Source organism: Oreochromis aureus, linkage group 6 (genome assembly GCF_013358895.1).
Source record: "Oreochromis aureus strain Israel breed Guangdong linkage group 6, ZZ_aureus, whole genome shotgun sequence".
Lineage (NCBI taxonomy): Eukaryota > Metazoa > Chordata > Actinopteri > Cichliformes > Cichlidae > Oreochromis > Oreochromis aureus.
Genome location: NC_052947.1, coordinates 22,842,782 through 22,862,155, shown reverse-complemented (window position 1 = coordinate 22,862,155; position 19,374 = coordinate 22,842,782). Strand labels below are relative to the sequence as shown.

Sequence of the window (19,374 nt, the reverse complement as noted above, 5' to 3'; positions counted from 1 at the left end):
TGTTGGAGTGCCCTCTTGTGGCGCCTTTTGGGTAGTGCCTTAGTGAACACTGCAAAGAAGTGGTATCAGACTGGTTTGTAGTGGAGGAATTTGTTGCCAGTTTCTTTCATCTTTAATCCGTATTCATGTTGTAATGTAGTAGTACCACAATATGGCAGAAACACTATGTTTTGGCACAAATACTTTGATTTAGTATACTTTAGCTTCTTCAGCTTCTTCACCCCTTTTCAGCAAAATTTTCATTTTTTTCACCCCTTTTCAGCACAAATTCCAGCTTTTTTGGCTGTATTCAGAAAAAAGACAACTCTTTTGAGCAGAAACTCTGCTGATTCATCTCTTTTCAGCGCAAGTTTCTGCTTCTTTGCCTCTTTTCTGCAGAAATTCTGCTGATTCACCTCTTTTCTGCAAAATTTTCAGCCTTTTCACCTCTTATCAGCTTCTGCTCATTTCAGCAGAATTGTCCGTCTCTCCACCTCTTCTTTGTAAGGGTGACTTTGGCTCAGGGAAATGAATAGCCACCTTTGAGCAGAAATTCTGCTGATTCATCTCTTTTCAGCGCAACTTATTGCTTCTTTACCTCTTTTCTGCAGAAATTCTGCTGATTTACCTGTTTTCTGCAAAATTTTCAACCTTTTCACCTCTTCTCAGCACAATTCTCAGCAGCTTCTGCTCATTTTAGCAGAATTGTCGGTCTCTCCTCCTGTTTTTTGAGAGAATGAGTTTAGCTCAGTGAGATGAGTAGCTGCCTTGAGACCAGGAGGGCCAGGTTCCAATCCTGCTCAGGGCGACATGTTTTTATACACCACCATACAACTTTTTGCAACTTTTCAGCTTTTTCAGCTTTTCAGCAGACAGCTTCAGCGTTAAGGCATCCACACAGCATTTTCGCAGGAAATGCAAATTTTTCTAGTTAATTTAGAGTTTCTCAATCTTTAAATTGTGAGAATGCTTTGTCAGTGGAAACTGTAGAAATCACCATTTATTTTCCAACACTGCTTAAACATGCCAACTTACAAGAAAGAAGTGACTATCTTCTGTCTTTATCTGCTCTCCTGTGAAACGGTCTGACCTTTTAGTCAGGAGAGAGGCGGGAAGTGTGCCACTACCTCTATGTCAGCTGGCCGGACTTCGGAGTGCCCAAGAGTGCTTCTGCTATGTTGGACTTCCGTGAACATGTTCTGCAAAGGAGGGAAGCTGCAGTCCAGACCTTGGGATCCACCTGGAGAGGGCCACCAGGGGGCCCCCCTGTGGTTGTGCATTGCAGTGCTGGCATTGGCCGTACAGGTAAAGACTAGGGATGCTCTTGGCAGCTAATTTCTTAATCGACTAATTTAGGGGAAAAAAATTGGACTAACTGACTAATCTAAAACTAAGAAACACTCAGATATCTAGTTAAATCTGAGAACCCTTTAATGGACAACCATTAAAACCATTATTGACTTCATTAATTCTGTTCTTCAGTAATGAATCTTGCTTAACTGTGCAGCACCTAACATTATGAACATTGAACATTGTATTCTAAATAGACAACGAAGAGGGAAAAACACTGAAAATAAACCTTTCAAATTAGAGTTGCGGCTCTAATTTGAGCCCCTCCTGAATGACTGAACTCATCACCCTATTGCTAAGGGAGAGCCCATCCACCCTTCAAGATCATTTATGGTGCTTGTATTTACGATCTCATTCTTTTGCTTTTAAAAGAATAAGAGTGTTAACAAAAGATCAGGCCTAGAGCAACAGTTTTATAGTATTTCTCAATATTGATGCTCCATCTAGTGGCAGATGGCTGCATAACATTTAGTACATAGCAATTTACCAGCACTGGGCATCAATTCAAATGTTTACAATTAGATTATACTACTAGCACGTCTGGTACCGGCTAGTAACACTAGGGATGATTAGTTGTGTAGTTGAATAGTTGCACACATCCTAGTAAAGACATCGTTATCTGATTTAAATACTTTAAGTATAGATTTATAGGGCTCTTATGCATCTTAAAGTAATCTCATCTGAGAGTTTTACTTTACTGTTTGAACCTGAAGCCGGTGCCACTTTAAATAAATGGTAGCTAACCTTTAAATAGCCCAAGAAATTGGTTATTAGGTTTAAAGCACGGAAGACGGTAAAGCAATCTGCATCTGTCCCATAACTCATAACTGATTTTTACAGTGCCTGTTTAGCTCAGAGGGCTTATACTGTGCCAAAGGCTTCTCTTTAAGTTAAAGGAAATCCCTGCAGCCAATGAAGCGGGAGGACGTTGGTCAATCTTCAACCTGTTATTTTAAAAGTACCTCACCAGTGTGTGAGCCACCTTTGTGTCTTTATATATCAGTGCCACTGCCTTGCCTTCCTAATTGTAATTCATGCAGTTGATGTACAAAATTAAAATCCCACCAAATGTGTATCTGGTAAACAAATGTAAGGTATTGTGTGTGCAGGTCGTATTGCCTTGTATTATTTAGACGATGACTTTTACTTGATTAACCTCTTTCCTTCTGCTGAGCTGTAGTCTTTGTGTTTTCTGTGATTGGTACAGTTACCTGTTGCATTTATTTTTAGGTTTTAATCTGTTGTCTTGTGTCCAACAAAAACCTTTTTTGTAATTGAGTTCTTTTAAGTGTAACTTCTCGATATTCATCCCTCATGTCTGTTTAGGCACATTCTGCACACTGGACATCTGCCTGTCTCAGCTGGAGGATGTTGGCACAGTAGATGTCTGTCAGACGGTGCGGCGGATGCGTACACAGAGGGCTTTCAGCATCCAGACCTGGGACCAGTACTATTTCTGCTACACAGCAATCATTGAGTATGCCCAGCGGAATGGGAAGCTGAGCCCAGTGCAGTGGTCTGACTCAGAGCTAGAGACTGACAGCGAGTGAGAGACATACGGAGGGTAATTAGATGAACGGAACAGTCAATCTAAGCAGAAGTCATAGGAATGAGAGTGAGGAGTGGCAATTCTGAGTACATAAAGGAGATGACTCTTCAGCCATAACAGAGAAGAGGCACAAGATGGCAGACTCCCGCATTTGCTCTTCCTTCTTCCCACGAGTTGATAAACTGAGAAGGCAAAGAGCTGGAGAAGAAAATTCAGTGCAGTGGAAACTCTGCATTGACGAGCAAGCTGGCCTGCCAATTTCCAAGCCCCCTTTTTTAAAAATTTAGCAAACTACAGGGGGTTTGGCCTGCCCCGAACCTGTCTTGTCGACAAAAGCAGTGTACGAGTAGCATTTTTATATTGACTTGCACATGAAGAATGACAAACTTGAACTTTACCCCTAAAAGCCCTCCAAACCTGAATCTTTGGTCCTTTTTTGTATTTCTTGTTTCTGCTCAACTCTGAACAAATCTGTGACTGCAGATAAAATGTGCGGGGTATGAAAAGGTGAAACTTGAAAACAGTTTTGTTTTGTTTTGTTTTTTCTTAGAGGAAATGGTTCTCTTTGAGAGAGTGTTTGTGACAGATCAGTGTGTGAGCCATTTAGTCCATTTCCATGTGGGTTTTTTTTGTTTGTTTGTTTTTCCCATGTTAATTTTTTCTATGGTGCATTTTCTATGTGAGTTTCATATTTGTGCATATGTAGACTAACTTTTAAAAGCCAAAGTCCGCAATCTGAATGCTTGGATGTACTCCTTACTGAGATATTATAGACTGAAGCCCATGTATATTCTTGTAACATACATTTATACATTATTGTGCATAATAACAATTTCTGAAATAACAGCAAAAAAAAGCCTTGTTTAATATAATTGACTTAACCTTGAGGAAAGAATTCCTGTGTAGCGAGCCAGGCTATGACAAAAATATAGAAGAGTTCTGGTTTTAAACTAATGTTGTATTTCAAATCTCTGATTTGTCAGGTCTAACATCGTCTTTACTGTTGGAGCGTTCTGATTGGACGATCTTAAGTAATTTGGCCTTAACTTGATTCACTGCCTCGTCCTTCTAAGACCCTGAACCATACCTTTAAACTGTACGCTTTTATTTCCTCCCTTGGTTCTCCTCTTTTTCAATCTGACTCTTGACACCACAACTGTTGTTTGATTCCTGAGGTATGCTCTCCCTCAGATAATTGTGCCTTCACGTTTTCCTTAGCTTAATGTCTCGCTAGTAAGTAACACCCAAACTAGTGCACTTGCATAAAACACGTTAACCTTGTGCCACACAGGACCCCCACATTTTGCCTATAAGTCCTGTACATAGCACACTATGTATAAATGACAAAGTGAGTTATCTGGGAGTTAGCTTTGAGACGTGGCTATTCTTTTATCATTTGACCTCAGGGGGTGTTTTTGCCTAGTGTCAAAGATCCATTTCTGGGTTTGCCTCTGGTAAATTATCATTTAAGGAAAAAAATCTATATCAACTTTATTTTGTATTTTTTACTGTATTGTATCCTACTGTATTTATGTCTTTGTACAACTTCTACATTATTGAAAATCCGTGAATGTTGGTACGATGCAACAAAGGAAAAACAGACCAGTTATTGCATTTGATAAGCTGAACAAATCGAACGAGGAGTGAACTATATATATTTTTCTTTGTTGTTCACAATGACATTGAGGTGGAAACTGTCACTTGCCATAGTATTTTCAGAACTGACTTGTATAAATGGTGATTGTTCAAGTTTAGGACAATAAGGGGTTGGGGTGGGTTGGGGTGGGGTAGGGAGCAGGTAAGCTAACTTGTGTTTTTAGAGAGTTTATCATAGAAACGGTAATGTTAACATCCAACTGTCTGGTCCCCTTATGCCAAGGACAAAGCAAAAACAAACAAAAAAGCTATTAAGAGAAGAAAACGGCAAAAAAAAAAAAAAGACGTGGCTGCATTTCTGTTCATATAAATATATATCTATATATTATTATGGGATAAAGTTTATCAGCATGGAGAGAGAGCCTTGAATGTTTTTGGGGTACTGGTGTCCGAGCAATTTAGTGAAGACTTTTTTTGTTTTTGTTTTGGTGAATGTGGACCTTGCATCCCTCAATGCCAAAGGCCTAGGCTCAATCTGAAAGTGTTTTCCTGTCACACATCCTCAACAGCCTGCAAGCATGGACTTACTGGTGCAGTCTTGCATCCACGGACACCGAAAGACCCTGGAGCACCTTGGGAACATTGCTAGTAAATATGTATAGCTACAAGATGGGAGAGTGGGTATGCAAGAGTTTTGATCCCCGTGCTACATTTAATTTGTTTTGTAAGAAACTGAGAATGCAATGTGCATTTGTCACTGGTGTTCATTTAATGTCTCTTGTGCTTGGAGTTCATGCGATTGAATTACAGACTTTTACATGCTGTCAGCCCAGCTGTCCCATTAAAGAAATGGTCTTACTATCTTAAATGGTTACAAAGCTAATGTGATCTCTTGGCTGAAAAAGAGTATTGCAAAGATTAAATGTGTAGTAAGAACATGTCCACCTTTTTCTCTTTCATTGAAATTGGAATTACAAAATTGCTTTCACATACAGAAATGGGTTGATGGGATCTTTGAAGTATTAAGCATTCAGCTGACAGTCTGTAGACTGTGGTCTGCTCTTTGCACTAGTGCAGAAATGTGACAGTGTAAGTATTCGTTACTCCAGTGCAAATGTAATGCACTCGAATTCCCTCATAGTTCTACTTCACACCTCCATTACTTTTCACTCCACATTATTTATTGGCTATGGTGTGGCACAGATATTTTAATTAAGGCATGTAACTGAGACTGAGATTCTAAAATATGAGGCATAACTTTATATTAAAAGTAAAAGTTCAATCCAGCTCAACCTACTTATCTTCCACATTAATGCATCATAGTAAAAACCTTAGGCATTACTCCATCTAAAAAACAGTTTCCAGTTAAACATTTAAACCAACTGAGGTCTTGCAAAGTTATCTGAGATCCTGTGTTACAGTTTAAATATTTTCACAGTGTTTGGAATCACGACTAGGTTTTAAGGATTCTGTTTAGATCCCTTCACACTGCCAGCTCAAAACAGTATGACGTAAAGAATGGGTGATGATGTGACAACTAAGATAGTAAATTAGATACCTAAGTATGTGGAGAAAACGCAAGGGGGAAAAAACTATAAGAACTACAACTTCCACATGCTGCAAAAATAAAGTACAACTACCAAAACCTTTTGCACAGAGAGCGTCACCATTAAGAACCCCATCTTTATAAAAATGAAAAGTTATCACCACTAATTTAGCATAAGTGTTTCGATGTAGCCATTATCATGTAGTATTACTAACAGAAGTTAAAGACATTTAAGTGGAAAGAAAACCATGTTGAGCAAAATCTGCCAGTTGTAGATTAATTTCTTGCTATAGACCCTTTAATGGCAAAACTCGTCAGTGGTTCCAGCATTGGGCACAGACATTTTGCTGTGCAGCAGCATTAGATCAGTAAAAAAAAAAAAGAGGTAACGATGGCCTGCCCGATCCTTTCATGCTGGCGCTTCATTTCACACCTGATCATGTCACAGCTGGCTCCTTATTTATCGAGACAACTAAACTCTAATGATATCAACCAGTCACAGACCTAAACCAGGAACAGCTATTACAGAGTGAATACATTTGATAGAAAGCAGGTATATTTGATCAGTTTTTTATATATATTCTTTAATATATTCTTTAATTTTGTAATGTTTATTTAATAAAAAGCAAAACAAAGCAGTAGAATACCAGAAGTTACAGAAACTTTATTAAGAATAAATATACAAGTAAACATTGGATGTGTCCACTTTAATGTTACACTTGGACTGCAGATTTAAACATTGTGAACGTCCTATGAAAGAGCATGTGTGTTTGTCTGTGTGTTGTTGTGAGGATAAAAAAGTTTCAGGCATCCCAATATTAAAGCACTATTCAACAATAAGTTGATGTCATCACAGAGCTGTTTGTTCCTTGAGTTTCACTGCAGCATCACCTGCGTATGTGATTGTTTTGAAAAGAGTTGGGGTGTGTTTCCTGGGCACGAGAGCAGGACGCACAGCAGACACTTCTGTAATATGAGTAAACACACAGTCTGGCTTGAACCACCACCATGCAGTTATGATACTTATCACTGCATAATGGATCTGTGAAGGAAAAGAGGGGAAAAAGGGTAAAGATATTTTAGATAATTGTATTTTCTGTCTGTTGTTTAGTGCACTCATCTGCTTGGAGCAACTACTAAACTGGCTAACCTTGATAGAAGAGATGGGACTAATTTAATCATCCTACAAAATACCAAGGCAAAAGACTCAAATTTACTGTATATGGACCACATTAGGCTCTGAGTTCTTTTTGTTTGAGGCAGTTGGACCTGAATCAGCATCTTCATCGTCTGAGCTTTCTGTGATGTAAGGGGTCTAACACTGACCACGCAGTATGCAGCTGAACTGCTGTCGTACAACACTGCTTGGCATGCTTACCTATTTCAGCTACACAAGGCTGTTCGTTGCATTCTTCTCGACTCTCTGGGATTAAGCTGGGATCACAGCGATCGCTTGGGACAATGTTGTCAGCAAGACAACGGACCTCGCGCACGCGGAAGCCAGCATTACAGGTCCGTGAACACTGAGGTCATAGGATCAAGACAGATTACACACAAACTAACCAGTTTGTCACAAATTGGTTCATTTAAAAAAAAAAAAAAAAAATTTAGATACTGAAAAATACATTTTAATGGTCTCCTGTTGCCCTTGGGATAACTGCAGATCTTGCACTTTTTAATGAGGAAACAGTCTCAGTAAAAATTAGAGTGGTCTATGACTTAAAGACATAGACCACTCTACATTAAAGGGGACACAGAGATGCTGCAAGGAGTAGAGTTAGTGAACGTAGATGAGATTAAATGCTTTGGGCCAAACATCCAATGCAAAGGATAGTATATAAGAGAGGTGAAGAAAAGAGGGCAGGCAGGGTGGAGTGGGTAAAGATGAATGTCAGGGATGATTTGTGACAAAAGGATAGCCACAAGCATAGCTGCAATGACAAGGTTTATGTGGAGTAACTGAGGATGGTGAGATTTTAATTGGGAGTGACCAGAATTGACAGGATTAGAAATTATTATATCATAAGGGCAGGTCATGTTGACCAGTTTGGAGACAAAGTCAGAGAGACAAGGCTGAGATGGATGTGTGCAGAGGAGGAATAGTGGATATATTGGATAAATTATGTTGAATCTGGAGCTGCCAGAACTGATTTAGACGTTGGGTACACTTACCGCACTCCACTCCGTAACATACCACTGGACACCACATGGCTTCAGTCTGCAGGGCTGAGCTGTGATTGGCTTCGAAAGACTGGAACATTTTAACTGGTCCACAACTTCCATTTGACCATCGCTGTTGAAAATGCAAGCCACACTTCGGGTCTGCGTGCCATTCCCACACTCTGTAGAACACTTAAATTACCCACACACATAAGTGAGTCTTCAAATGGATGTTGTTTGCACAGTTTGCAATGATTTGTGTGTGTCTGTGAATTACCTGACTCCAAGGTCCTGTATACCATTCCAGACGATTTTGGCATGGCCCTGAATCACATGATGTCACTTCTGGCGGGCGTTCCCCTTCACAGCTATCCAAAGGCAGATTTGTCACATGATCCATCAGGCATACTACAGACCTGGTTCGACTGCCTCTACCACACTCTGCAGAGCACTAAGGAGCATCACACACACATTTCATTTTATTTGGTCCCATTTTGAAATTTAACTTTATTTGCAAGTCCTGTCACAGTCTCCTCAAACACAACATCTAACACACACAGTTTCAATATTACCCGCTGGCTCCAGATAGAGGTGAACCAGCTGCGTGCACAAAGTCCCATGTCACAGTTCTGTATTGTGTCTGGCTTCAGGTTCATGTTACACTCCTGATCATCATCCACATCGCCCTGGTTGCTCACACACACCACCTCCCTGGTGCGCTGGCCAACTCCACAGGGTACTGAACACTGGAGGAGAAGATGAGAGAGCTAGATTTGTTTCTCATGAAAATCACTGTGTTCATTTTATTCAGTGACATGTAAATTCCTTTTCTGCAGCTATGTAGCATGTTTGTTTTCCTAAATGCCCACTCATGGCTGTATTGCTGAAATGAATGGCATAAGATACACATTATACACAACGTTGTTAGCTAGTTATACTTTGCTGGTTAGTGGTAGTGCTTTTCATTTTTACTCCTTTGGGTCTCCCACTCTTTACAACTTGTATGATTTAATTGTTTCATATGCTCTCCTTCTCCTGATTGGTCCCTGCGCCTGCTCTTTGGCCTGCCTACCACCACTGCTGATTGATTCAAAGCTTCAGTCCTGTGCTGCAGTCAGGCCCCACTAATTGCAACTACTGGCTTAAAAGAGGCAGCTGTGACTTTAGCTGTCTGACTAGTTTTCTGTTTGTTGCAAATGTAACATGTTATTTGTTGGCTGATATGTGTGTTAAAATTAAATGTATCTTAAGAAGTGTTATATTACCATTTTGGATGGTTTTCCTACTCTAGAGACTGAGCTAGGTATAGCCCAGAGTAAAACGAACATCACCTGTACCACACTTGGTTGGTTCTGTTTTTTTTCCTGTTCCTTTCCATTTTTTCATGGTGTTTTGTGTTGTAAAACATTTTAACTAAGCCCCAGCCTATTCCACACTAGCTAATTGTTGTTGCTCCGCTTTTCCTCTAGAGAGCTGGGGACGTAACAGCAGTGGAGACTTGTCTGGATTACTTAAATACCTAAAGACTTCCCCCACGACTGATAAAATTACACTCCTAATACTACAGCTGTTCGTAAGTATTCATGAAATGTGTGTTTTCTCACAGGGCTCCACTCTGATCGTATATCCCACTGACTGCAGATCTTCAGCTGGCATGTAGACTGGGTCACTGGCATGTCAGATGAACCGCACAGCTCTGACGTCACAGTAACTGAAGTTTCTGTCCCACTGGCGTGAACGTCGGTGACTTGGCGGCAGATGACCTGGCGATGCTGGGTCCCAGGTCCACACCTTCTACTGCACTCTGACCACTCGCCTACGTCCCAGCTGTTAACCAAGAGAATAGAGAAGTGATGTGCTTTAATGTTGATGCATACGTTTACTAAAGACCTTCACCAAATTGTCTTTGTCTTAGCTCTGTCTTCTTGGTGACCACAACTACTAAGTTCCTCTTTTCCACAGCGTATCTTCCTCCCCTTTACCCCCAACGAGCCACTCCATGAGCCTGGTTCTGGTGAAGGTTTCTTCCTGTTAAAAGGGAGTTTTTCCTTACCACTGTTGCCAAGTGCTTGCTCATAGGGAGTTGATTGCTGGGGTTTTCTCTCATATCACTATAAATTTTTTACCTTACAATATAAAGTGCCTTGAGGGGACTGTTATTATGATTCAGCACTGTATAAATAAAAATTTTGTGTGACCACTTCACCATGGTCTTAAAGGTTACTTGTTAGTTTTTCTTTTTAGAGGAAAACAGATCATACAAAAGGCTATCGCTGGAGCCCAAAAAGTGCTGTTCAAATTCAGAAGTCTTTACTTTTCTTACTACTCATGTCTTGGTTTTAGAACCCTCTGTTTCTGCCACATTCCAAGTAAAAACATAAACATATATTTCACGATGACAGCAATCATGGATCACTGACACTGTGGGCAAAATATCTGACAGACCCACAACCAAACATAAAGTTAATGTCCTAACATCTTGGCAGCAGTAAAGCAGAGTGGTATTTACCGCACGACATGAAAAATGAAGCCACACCAAAGAGATTTAGTGCGACTTACTGGCTGACTTACGGCTAGGACGTGTGCAAGTGATCAGGGTTCACCCCGAGAGTCACAGCACCATGTGGAAGTAATACTGTGTGCGTCATGTGTAGTTTATATGTAGCTCAGTCTGTGCATTAGCCACATCTAACAGAATAGGACATCAGGTGTCTGTGGGTGTCGCTCACTATGCAGGACAGGGCTGTATGTTGCAGTCTTCTTCCCACGTTGTTGTTTCAATGGCAGAGTGACAAAAGTCAGCGGGAACAGCCGTCTGGGAATCCTTCTCAACACACTCCCAGACCACCTGATGCTTGCCTGGCAAAGACATAGACAAACACCCAGGGGAAAAAATTAAATAGGAGAGTGAAATATATGTGTGCTTATGCACAGTTATGGAGAAGCCCATTGTCTTACAGACTGTTTCAGTTAGTGACTTGATTTCTTTATTTAAGTGGCTCTATGGTTTAGTAGTTTACACATTTACCAAACAAATGAGAGATCCCTGGTTTCATCCTGAGAGGACATACAAATCCGTGAGATAATATCTGCCAAATCAGACATGCAGAGCTACCCACTGTGGCCATCTTTGATTGTGTAAGCTATTATTATATGCTTTTCTTTTCTTTACAACTTGCCATTCCCGATGGCCCCAGGCGTAGATACTGTTAGTGCTATCAGATTAAGATTTGGGAACTAACTAACTAACTTCTTACCAGTGCCACAGGTTGTGCTGCACTCTGTGTGCCCAGTTTTCATCCAGGTGTAGGTGACGTGAGACTCAGAGTTCACAGTAGGGTAAGAGGGAACCTGGTTGGGATGCCGTGCCTCCTTGATGATGCTTTGTTTGGTGTTGCCATCATCATCTGGATAGGAGAAATCTACTGTCTCAGCTACAAGAAAGTTAGAGTTTAGAGGTGCCAGAGAAGAAGTGGGGTAACTTAAAATACAGGGTGGGCCATTTATATGGATACACCGTAATAAAATGGGAATGGTTGGTGATATTAAAGTCCTGTTTGTGGCACATTAGTATATGTGAGGGGGAAAACTCCTCAAGATGGGTGGTGACCATGGTGGCTATTTAGAAGTCGGCCATCTTGGATACAACTTTTGTTTTTTCAATAGGAAGAGGGCCATGTGACACATCAAACTTATTGGTAATGTCACAAGAAAAACAATGGTGTGCTTGGTTTCAACGTAACTTTATTCTTTCATGAGTTATGTACAAGTTTCTCTTTGTTCACAGCCATTGACATGTCGAAGAGGTTAACACGTGAGAAGCGGATCGAAATTGTGTTGATATCTGGTGAACGCAGTAACCGGGTCATTGCAGCAGATTTCAATGCAAGACACCCTACGAGACCACCCATCTCCCATGCTACAGTTAGCAAACTGCTTGCTAAGTTTCATGAAACTGGTTCAGTGTTGGATTTGCCAAAATGTGGATGCAAGAAAACTGTCACTAATGAAGAAACAGTGGCTGTCCTAGCTTCATTCAGCCCACAGCGTAGCACTCGCCGCATGTCACTGGAGAGTGGCATTAGTCAAACATCCCTTCAGCGGATATTAGCTACTCACAAATGGCACCCTTACAAACTCCAGCTACTGCAGCATCTCAACGAGGATGACCCAGATCGGCGCACAGAATTTGCAGAATGGGCAAAACAAAAATTGGAACAGGACCCTCAGTTCACGCAGAAGATTTTGTTCAGTGATGAGGCAAACTTTTATGTGAATGGTGAAGTTAACAAACAAAACCACCGCTATTGGTCTGACACTAACCCACATTGGATGGATCCCTCCAAGACTGTTGGAACAACAAAAGTGATGGTTTGGTGTGGTATATGGGGTACAACGATAGTGGGTCCATTCTTCATCAATGGAAACCTCAAGGCCACTGGATATTTGAAATTGCTACATGATGATGTGTTTCCCTCTTTATGCACTGAAGCTGGCACGCTCCCTGAGGTTTTCCAGCAAGATGGTGCACCACCACATTATGGGTGCCAGGTCCGAGCATTCCTAGATGAACAGTTTCCTGGAAAGTGGATTGGTCGTCATGGGCCAGTTGAATGGCCCCCAAGGTCTCCCGATCTGACCCCCTTAGACTTTTATCTTTGGGGTCATCTGAAGGCAATTGTCTATGGTGTGAAGATACGAGATGTGCAGTACCTGAAACTACGGTTACTGGATGCCTGTGCTGGCATTTCTCCTGCGGTGTTGCTATCAGTGTGTGAAAAGTGGGAGAAGAGGGTTGCATTGACAATCCAACACAATGGGCAGCACATTGAACACATTTTATAAGTGGTCAGAAAGTGGTCAGAAACTTGTAAATAACTCATGAAAGAATAAAGTTACGTTGAAACCAAGCACACCATTGTTTTTCTTGTGACATTACCAATAAGTCTGATGTGTCACATGGCCCTCTTCCTATTGAAAAAACAAAAGTTGTATCCAAGATGGCCGACTTCTAAATGGCCACCATGGTCACCACCCATCTTGAGGAGTTTTCCCCCTCACATATACTAATGTGCCACAAACAGGACTTTAATATCACCAACCATTCCCATTTTATTACGGTGTATCCATATAAATGGCCCACCCTGTATAATATAACTTAAAATGTTACAAGTACAACCATAGGGCTGCCACACCGGTGATTTTATTTAATATGGCTACTAAGATCTGTTTTAAGGACTGTGTGAATTTGTATGTAGGCTATTATAGTGAACAAACACTAGACTAAAAACTAAAGCTAAGTGTGAACAAAACACTTTAGTTCACTGAAATAAAAATAAAAACTGGACGCTAGAAAAAGATGTCAAAAGGCTCTGTAGTTGCAAAACTAACTAAAACCAACTTTTGGGAAATATACAGAAAATGACCTTATTCTTAGTTTTAATCTGGTTACGACTATCAAACCAACAAGTCCAAGGGGGCTTTACTGCATACAGTTAGGTCCATAAATATTTATAAAATGAAACAATGCTCATAATTTTGCCTCTGTACATCACCACAGTGGGTTTTAAATCAAACAAGATGTGAATAAAGTGCAGGCTTTCAGCTTTGGTTCATGGAGTTTAAGAAAATATTGCATCAACTGTTCAGGAATTATAGACATTTTGATACCCTGTCACATTTACAGGGGATCCAAAAAATATTACGCATTTGACTGAGAAGCAGTTTCATGGCCAGGTGAGGCCTGAGGCCAAATCTGGCATAAGTGACAGCTTATCTTGTCTCAGTGTGTGGCAAAGGGTTCTTTGCCAGGAGAAATTTTGACCTGTATCAGAAATGTCATTGAAATCCTAATCAAATGATCAAATGAACAGTTTTGCTGAAAATGATAAGAAATGATGTCACCCTGCAGTGCGAGCTTAACCAAACACAAAGAGAAGCCAAAAAGGGGCACATGCTGTCTGAGGGTAAACCATAGTCCTGATAATGAGATACTGACACTGTGGCCAAAGTGAGTAACTCAAATACAGTTTGTGTGCTTAAGCATGTTAGTGAGTTTACTCACCCAAGGGAAGAACAGCAGAAGGTGTACCTGGCTCAGGAGCTAGGTATCGGTTTAAAGGCATGCTGTATTCATATTGCACAGTAGGAAATGGTTGTTGGTAAATCAGCTGTGAAAAAGAAAGAAAAAAAGATCCGATAAGTAGTATTTTTTTATACTATTTGTCTTTGCAAATCTTAATAGGCCTCCTTGGAAGGTATTTTTATTTGCTACTTTTAATTCTGATAATTTGTCAGTCATATAAAGAAACTTGTATCTCATAATGAAGCTCAAATTGTTTTCAATTTTCATGAACTTTGTCACATCAGTGTTTTTCATTTTCCATCTCACATAGACGTGCAGGTCCTCAGTCAGTGGCCCCGGTGCAGTGATGGACTCTCCATTACGAGACCGGATCTCATTGGGTCGTCGATATGTCAGATGCGTTCCCAGAGCAGCGTAGATCCCGGGTCTATTGATTAGCCAGTTTCCGTTGATGATGGAGACACCACGTTGGCTGAGCAGAGCTGGAAAATCCCCACGATTGTTTACTGCATTGGTGCTTGTCATTCTGGAAATACTTGTGCTATTAGATATGGTTATGTGTGTGTGTGTGTGTGTGTGTGTGTGTGTGTGTGTGTGTGTGTGTGTGTGTGTGTGTGTGTGTGTGTGTGTGTGTGTGTGTGTGTGTGTGTACCCAGATAATTTTGGCTCTTTTTGGTCTCCTGGATGCTGATGTTGCATGCTCCTGCAGGAATCTCTGTAATCTTATGGTAGCCAACGTGAAGGAAAGTCCGAGAAAAATTCCCCTTCACCACCTCAAACTGCTGCCAACACATACACTGGCACATGTTTTATGCACACAAAGCCACAACACTGCACTTTTGTACATGTTCAGACACTTTCTGCTTACTCTCTTTACCATAGTTTCAGCATCACCCATATTATTTTCAACAGTATAATCACAGATTCCGCTGGATCACATTGCTGTTCTTTTTCTCTCGTTTTCACTCATGAATCTTGCTCTCCCTCCCTCTTGCTGGAAATCCCATAGCTCACTCGGTCCAACAGTTGGTTTGAATTGGGGAACCTTTCTGGTCTTCCTCTCCAATCCTCCACAGTGCAGATCTCCATTTTGCAAATGAGTTTGGCTCATCTGCTCCGTTCCTGTCATCTCTCTTTCAACATTTTCTCTGGTTCTTCGCATTTGAAATTTTATTTACAGTCTGATATTACTCAGTCTGTTAGTGATTACTCTCAGCCTGAGTGGCACAAACAGAGATGATAAATCAAACTGATCGTCTGCAGTGTAGGACCCCTACCCCCCCGACCCCAAACTCAATCCCACTCCTGCCTCCCCATTTTTGAAAGATTGTTACTTGCATTTTGCATCAGAACAAGCACTATCTATATTACAAAGTAAGGATATAACTTAGCATGCCATGCCTTCCCCTTGAAACTCATACTCTGTACTCCCCCTCCCCATGAAAGTGTGGACGTCTTACCTCCAGAGGGGACAAGCCTACTGCGTTATCCCAAGAAAGAGCACCTGTGGCTGGGGAGAGAAGACAGATCGAGTGCAGCAGAGCCAGAACTCGACCCTGCCCCAGATAGCAGGGCTGCTGCCACAATCCAGCCATGAAGAGACTGAGAGAGGAGGACAATCTCACACACTCACATAGACAAACATCTGTAATGAGGGGAGTGTGTGTTTGAGAGTTGGGGTTGGCTTAAGGGGTGGGAGGGAAAAAGGACAGTTTGGGAAGGATGTAAGGAGAAGTGCTGAAAGAAAGTTACAAATGTAGGTGTCCTTTTAAGTTGATTTCACCACCATTTTACTCCTCGGTATGAATTCTGTGACAGCTCATGGAGAGCGTGTGTGAGCGAGAAAAATGGACAGACTCCTGCAGCATATCCTAAAGCTTGTCCAAAGACAATATCTCTCCCTTTGAATCATCATGCAGGATTGTGGGGCTATGGAGATGCATACTTCTTTCTTCTCCACCCACTTTTTTTTTCTTTTTGCTGTATAAGGCTTGTTATGTTTTGAGTTATTGTTTTTATTATATTTTAGTGATGATGGGAAACACCTTTAGAAATTTTTTTTTGGGGGGGGGGGGGGGAATCAAAAGCCTACAGCAAACTACTAGAGGATGGACTGAAAATCAAACACACACAAGCACTGAGTGGCATTGTTCCCTGGTGATTTAAATTCCCTGAATAAATGATTCACACACATTATTTTGCCATTTTATCATGACTCAGTTTACTACCATGTTGCTCTGTCGGTTGATGATCAGATTGCTTTTAACATTACTGTAAATTCACTGGCCTGCATTCAAAACCCCACTGTCACACACTCCCAAGGTCTTCAGTTTGAGAGTTTTGGCTAATATTTTGGATGGACATGAATGATTTGGAGGAGTGCAAACACATATGGGTGTAATATATTACCTTGGCTGAATGTTTTAGTTCTGGGAAGAGGACTGTTTTTGCCCTGTAAACACACAATGTAGTGAGGCTTGCCTAGTTCCACTGTTTCATGTTGCGTAGAGAGGAGCAATGAGAGTCAGGTCTATCAAAACTTATGACACAGAGCCACTTCGGGAGGTAGGGGGCAGATAAAAACATGTTTTACCTGTCTTGCTGAATGGAGTGACAACATTTCAGACCTGAAACCCCCCCCCCCACAGACTGCCCTTCGATTGACCCTGCAGCTGTTCACAACATGGGTGTGAAATTGCCAGGATCAAAACTTTCCCAACTTCTCTGAGAGCCCCTTTCTTTGTGATTGTGTATGCGCTCGTGTTTATGTATGGACTCTAAAAAGATATATGAGACACATATGTGTGGATAAAGTGCTGTGATGCAATGTCTGTTGTACATGGCCAATCGGGCCACTGTTTAAAGAGCTTGAGTGAGAACGAAAATCTGACTGTTGTTCTGCAAAGCTTTACATCTCTACTTTTGAGTGTTTAGCATGAACCCTCTGACTGGAGACAGCGAGGCAAAGTGCAGCACAAACAACCTTTATGATAGCATGCACCTACATACACATGTTGTACATCTAAACACGGACATACATGCCCCTCTTTTTCTTTACTTCAACCCTCTCTGGCAACCATCCAGGTCTAAGACGCCAGTCCCCTGCAGTGAACACCCAGCAGCCATGGACTAATGACACAGGCATTCTGGGAACCTCCAAGAATCTGTCAGAGGATACTAGATGTACAAGACAGAAGCTGTTAGGACCACAATGTCTGTTTTCGGTTGTGACACCTTTATAGCTGCTACAGCATGTCTCATTATACACTCGCTGGAGATGGTACAGCAGTATGGAGCTAAATATGTATGAAGGTAAATATCTTGCAAAATGTGAAAGCTTGTAGAATCTCACATTTTACAAGCTCATTTTGCAACATGTTTACCTTCATACAGCAGCTCCTTAATGCAGAGATCTACTTGAATGACAGCACACAACAGCATACATCCATAAACAAATGCACGACATGGATGCACAGCCTGCATATTACACACATCCTGCTAACATGATGTTTGTTATTGTTTTTAAAAGTTTCCGTGCGATCACACCAGGATTTTGTTCATGTCATTTTTTTGCCTGACTGTTATGATTATCTACTGATGCTTATATGTGAAACTTTGCTGGCTGGACATGGCCTTGGCAGTCCCGGGCTGTCTGTTAAAACCATTTGGTGTAACAAAATTTGCTCTCAACAGCATTATAACATTTTTTTTTTTAATTCTTTGAGTTGTATCTTATAAAAGGACCCCGAGGGGGGAACACCCCGCGCCTTGCAGTATGTTACAATACATTCAAAATATGTTTAAATGTGCAGTAAAACTATGAGCTCATGCAGATTTTAGACTGGCTGAGATCTGTTAAAAAAATATGGCTGTTGCTTTCCAGACAATCAACCGTATGTAAGTGTTTAAAATATGTTTTCGTCGGTGTGTAAGTGATTGTGTATGTGTGTCTATGCTGACCACAATGACCACAAAGTACAAACGATACAAAGACAAAATGGTAAAAGACATTCAAGATTTCGTTCTTTTAAAACCTCATACTGGTCTCCATTTTCCTCTGTTTTCCACTTTCCACCCTGCTCTCGCCGCTCTCTTTTCTCCTTTTCACTCTCCCGTCTCCTCACACTCAATTTCTCCTGTGTTTGCTTCCAGCTGTGGTTGTTTGATGTGCCTCTGTCCCATCCCGTCCAGCTGCCGCACAGACCAAATGAGTGGTTCTGTCATCCTGCTGACACCTGGACATCCCCTAACCACAGATTACTTCCCTAACAACCGACTCATTTCCTAACAACCACGAGACACACAGGATGGTCACTGATTAATCACTGAATCGCTCTGTAGCTCTGTGGTTGTCCCTTTACAATTAAACTAATCAGGGAAAATAATCAGGGGGAAAATACCTTTATACATCATCTGCAGTGAAAGTGCTTGCATTACAAGTGGTAGACAGAAGACGGGGTTCTGTTAAAATGCATTTATAGTTCACCTCTCACCTGTTCCTAATTACAGACTTAAGACAGGCACAGCTGAAGAAACCTCTTCTGACACCTTAAATACACCTCTTTGGTCAGCCACTGCAATCACATACCTATAGGGTCAAAAGAGAACACTTTCCATATTACAAAAAACATATAATGCTTTCCTACCTGCAGGTCGTAATATACCTGTATATGAAAGCATGATTACCAGTATCATCATCCGTCCACAGTATATTGGTTTGGGTGTAAATACTTATACATAAAATATAAATATTTACTATTGGAGGTAACTGGAAACTCAGGAGGTTTTCTTTCTATTTCTTTTTCCATATGGGAATAATAGATGAACAAATCTGGCAGCATAGTGATGCAGTAGTTAAAACGATGGCCTTGCAGCAAGTAGTCTCTGGGTCCGAATCTGCTCGTTGGCTGGGGCTGGGAAATTGTGATGGATGGCAATGTGTCCATGATGGACCCTGTGTCTTACCCAGTGTAGGCTTGGATATGGTTGACCAATGGGAATAGGTTGGTTGGTGTGATAGTTTATATTATACTACATTATGTGGATAACCAGGTTTCACTTTTACCAGAATGCACTGGCAGAAGAATAGTGCCATACACTGGACGGTGT

At 41.1% G+C, this 19,374-nt stretch overlaps 2 protein-coding genes across 4 annotated transcripts in view; one reads left to right on the top strand and one right to left on the bottom strand.

Annotated features, from left to right (window-relative positions):
* Positions 1–5,412, top strand: part of ptpn9b (protein tyrosine phosphatase non-receptor type 9b) — a 30,589-nt gene extending 25,177 nt beyond the window's left edge. The window contains exons 12-13 of the mRNA XM_031728176.2: positions 1,077–1,284; positions 2,656–5,412. Of these exons, the coding sequence (XP_031584036.1) occupies positions 1,077–1,284; positions 2,656–2,879 (432 nt within the window). The 3' untranslated portion in view covers positions 2,880–5,412. The remainder of the gene's footprint in view (positions 1–1,076; positions 1,285–2,655) is intronic.
* On the bottom strand, positions 4,690–15,873 carry adamtsl7 (ADAMTS-like 7). Of its 3 annotated transcripts, none has more exons than XM_031728140.2 (12): positions 15,726–15,873; positions 14,918–15,047; positions 14,572–14,747; positions 14,245–14,350; positions 11,438–11,614; positions 10,910–11,039; positions 9,785–10,007; positions 8,753–8,926; positions 8,458–8,631; positions 8,193–8,372; positions 7,399–7,543; positions 4,690–7,062 (listed from the first exon to the last, which is right to left on the bottom strand). In XM_031728140.2, exons 1-12 carry the CDS (start codon positions 15,858–15,860, stop codon positions 6,908–6,910), a joined length of 1,905 nt encoding a protein of 634 aa, XP_031584000.2. In that variant the 5' UTR covers positions 15,861–15,873; the 3' UTR covers positions 4,690–6,907. The 3 variants fall into 3 exon arrangements, with proteins under 3 accessions (XP_031584000.2, XP_039469821.1, XP_039469820.1); XM_039613887.1 differs by having other exon boundaries at positions 11,438–11,587; XM_039613886.1 differs by having other exon boundaries at positions 14,918–15,044.
* Between the last annotated feature and the right edge of the window lie 3,501 nt (positions 15,874–19,374).

Bases quoted from the DNA above. Each gene is read 5' to 3' on its own strand.
- adamtsl7 (XM_031728140.2), bottom strand. From the start codon at position 15,860: ATGGCTGGATTGTGGCAGCAGCCCTGCTATCTGGGGCAGGGTCGAGTT. The intron at 14,748-14,917 runs GTACACACACAC...GGGATTTTCCAG, and splicing joins AAAGAGCCAAAATTATCTGG to CTCTGCTCAGCCAACGTGGT. The intron at 8,632-8,752 runs GTAATATTGAAA...GATGCTCCTTAG, and splicing joins CCTCTATCTGGAGCCAGCGG to TGCTCTGCAGAGTGTGGTAG.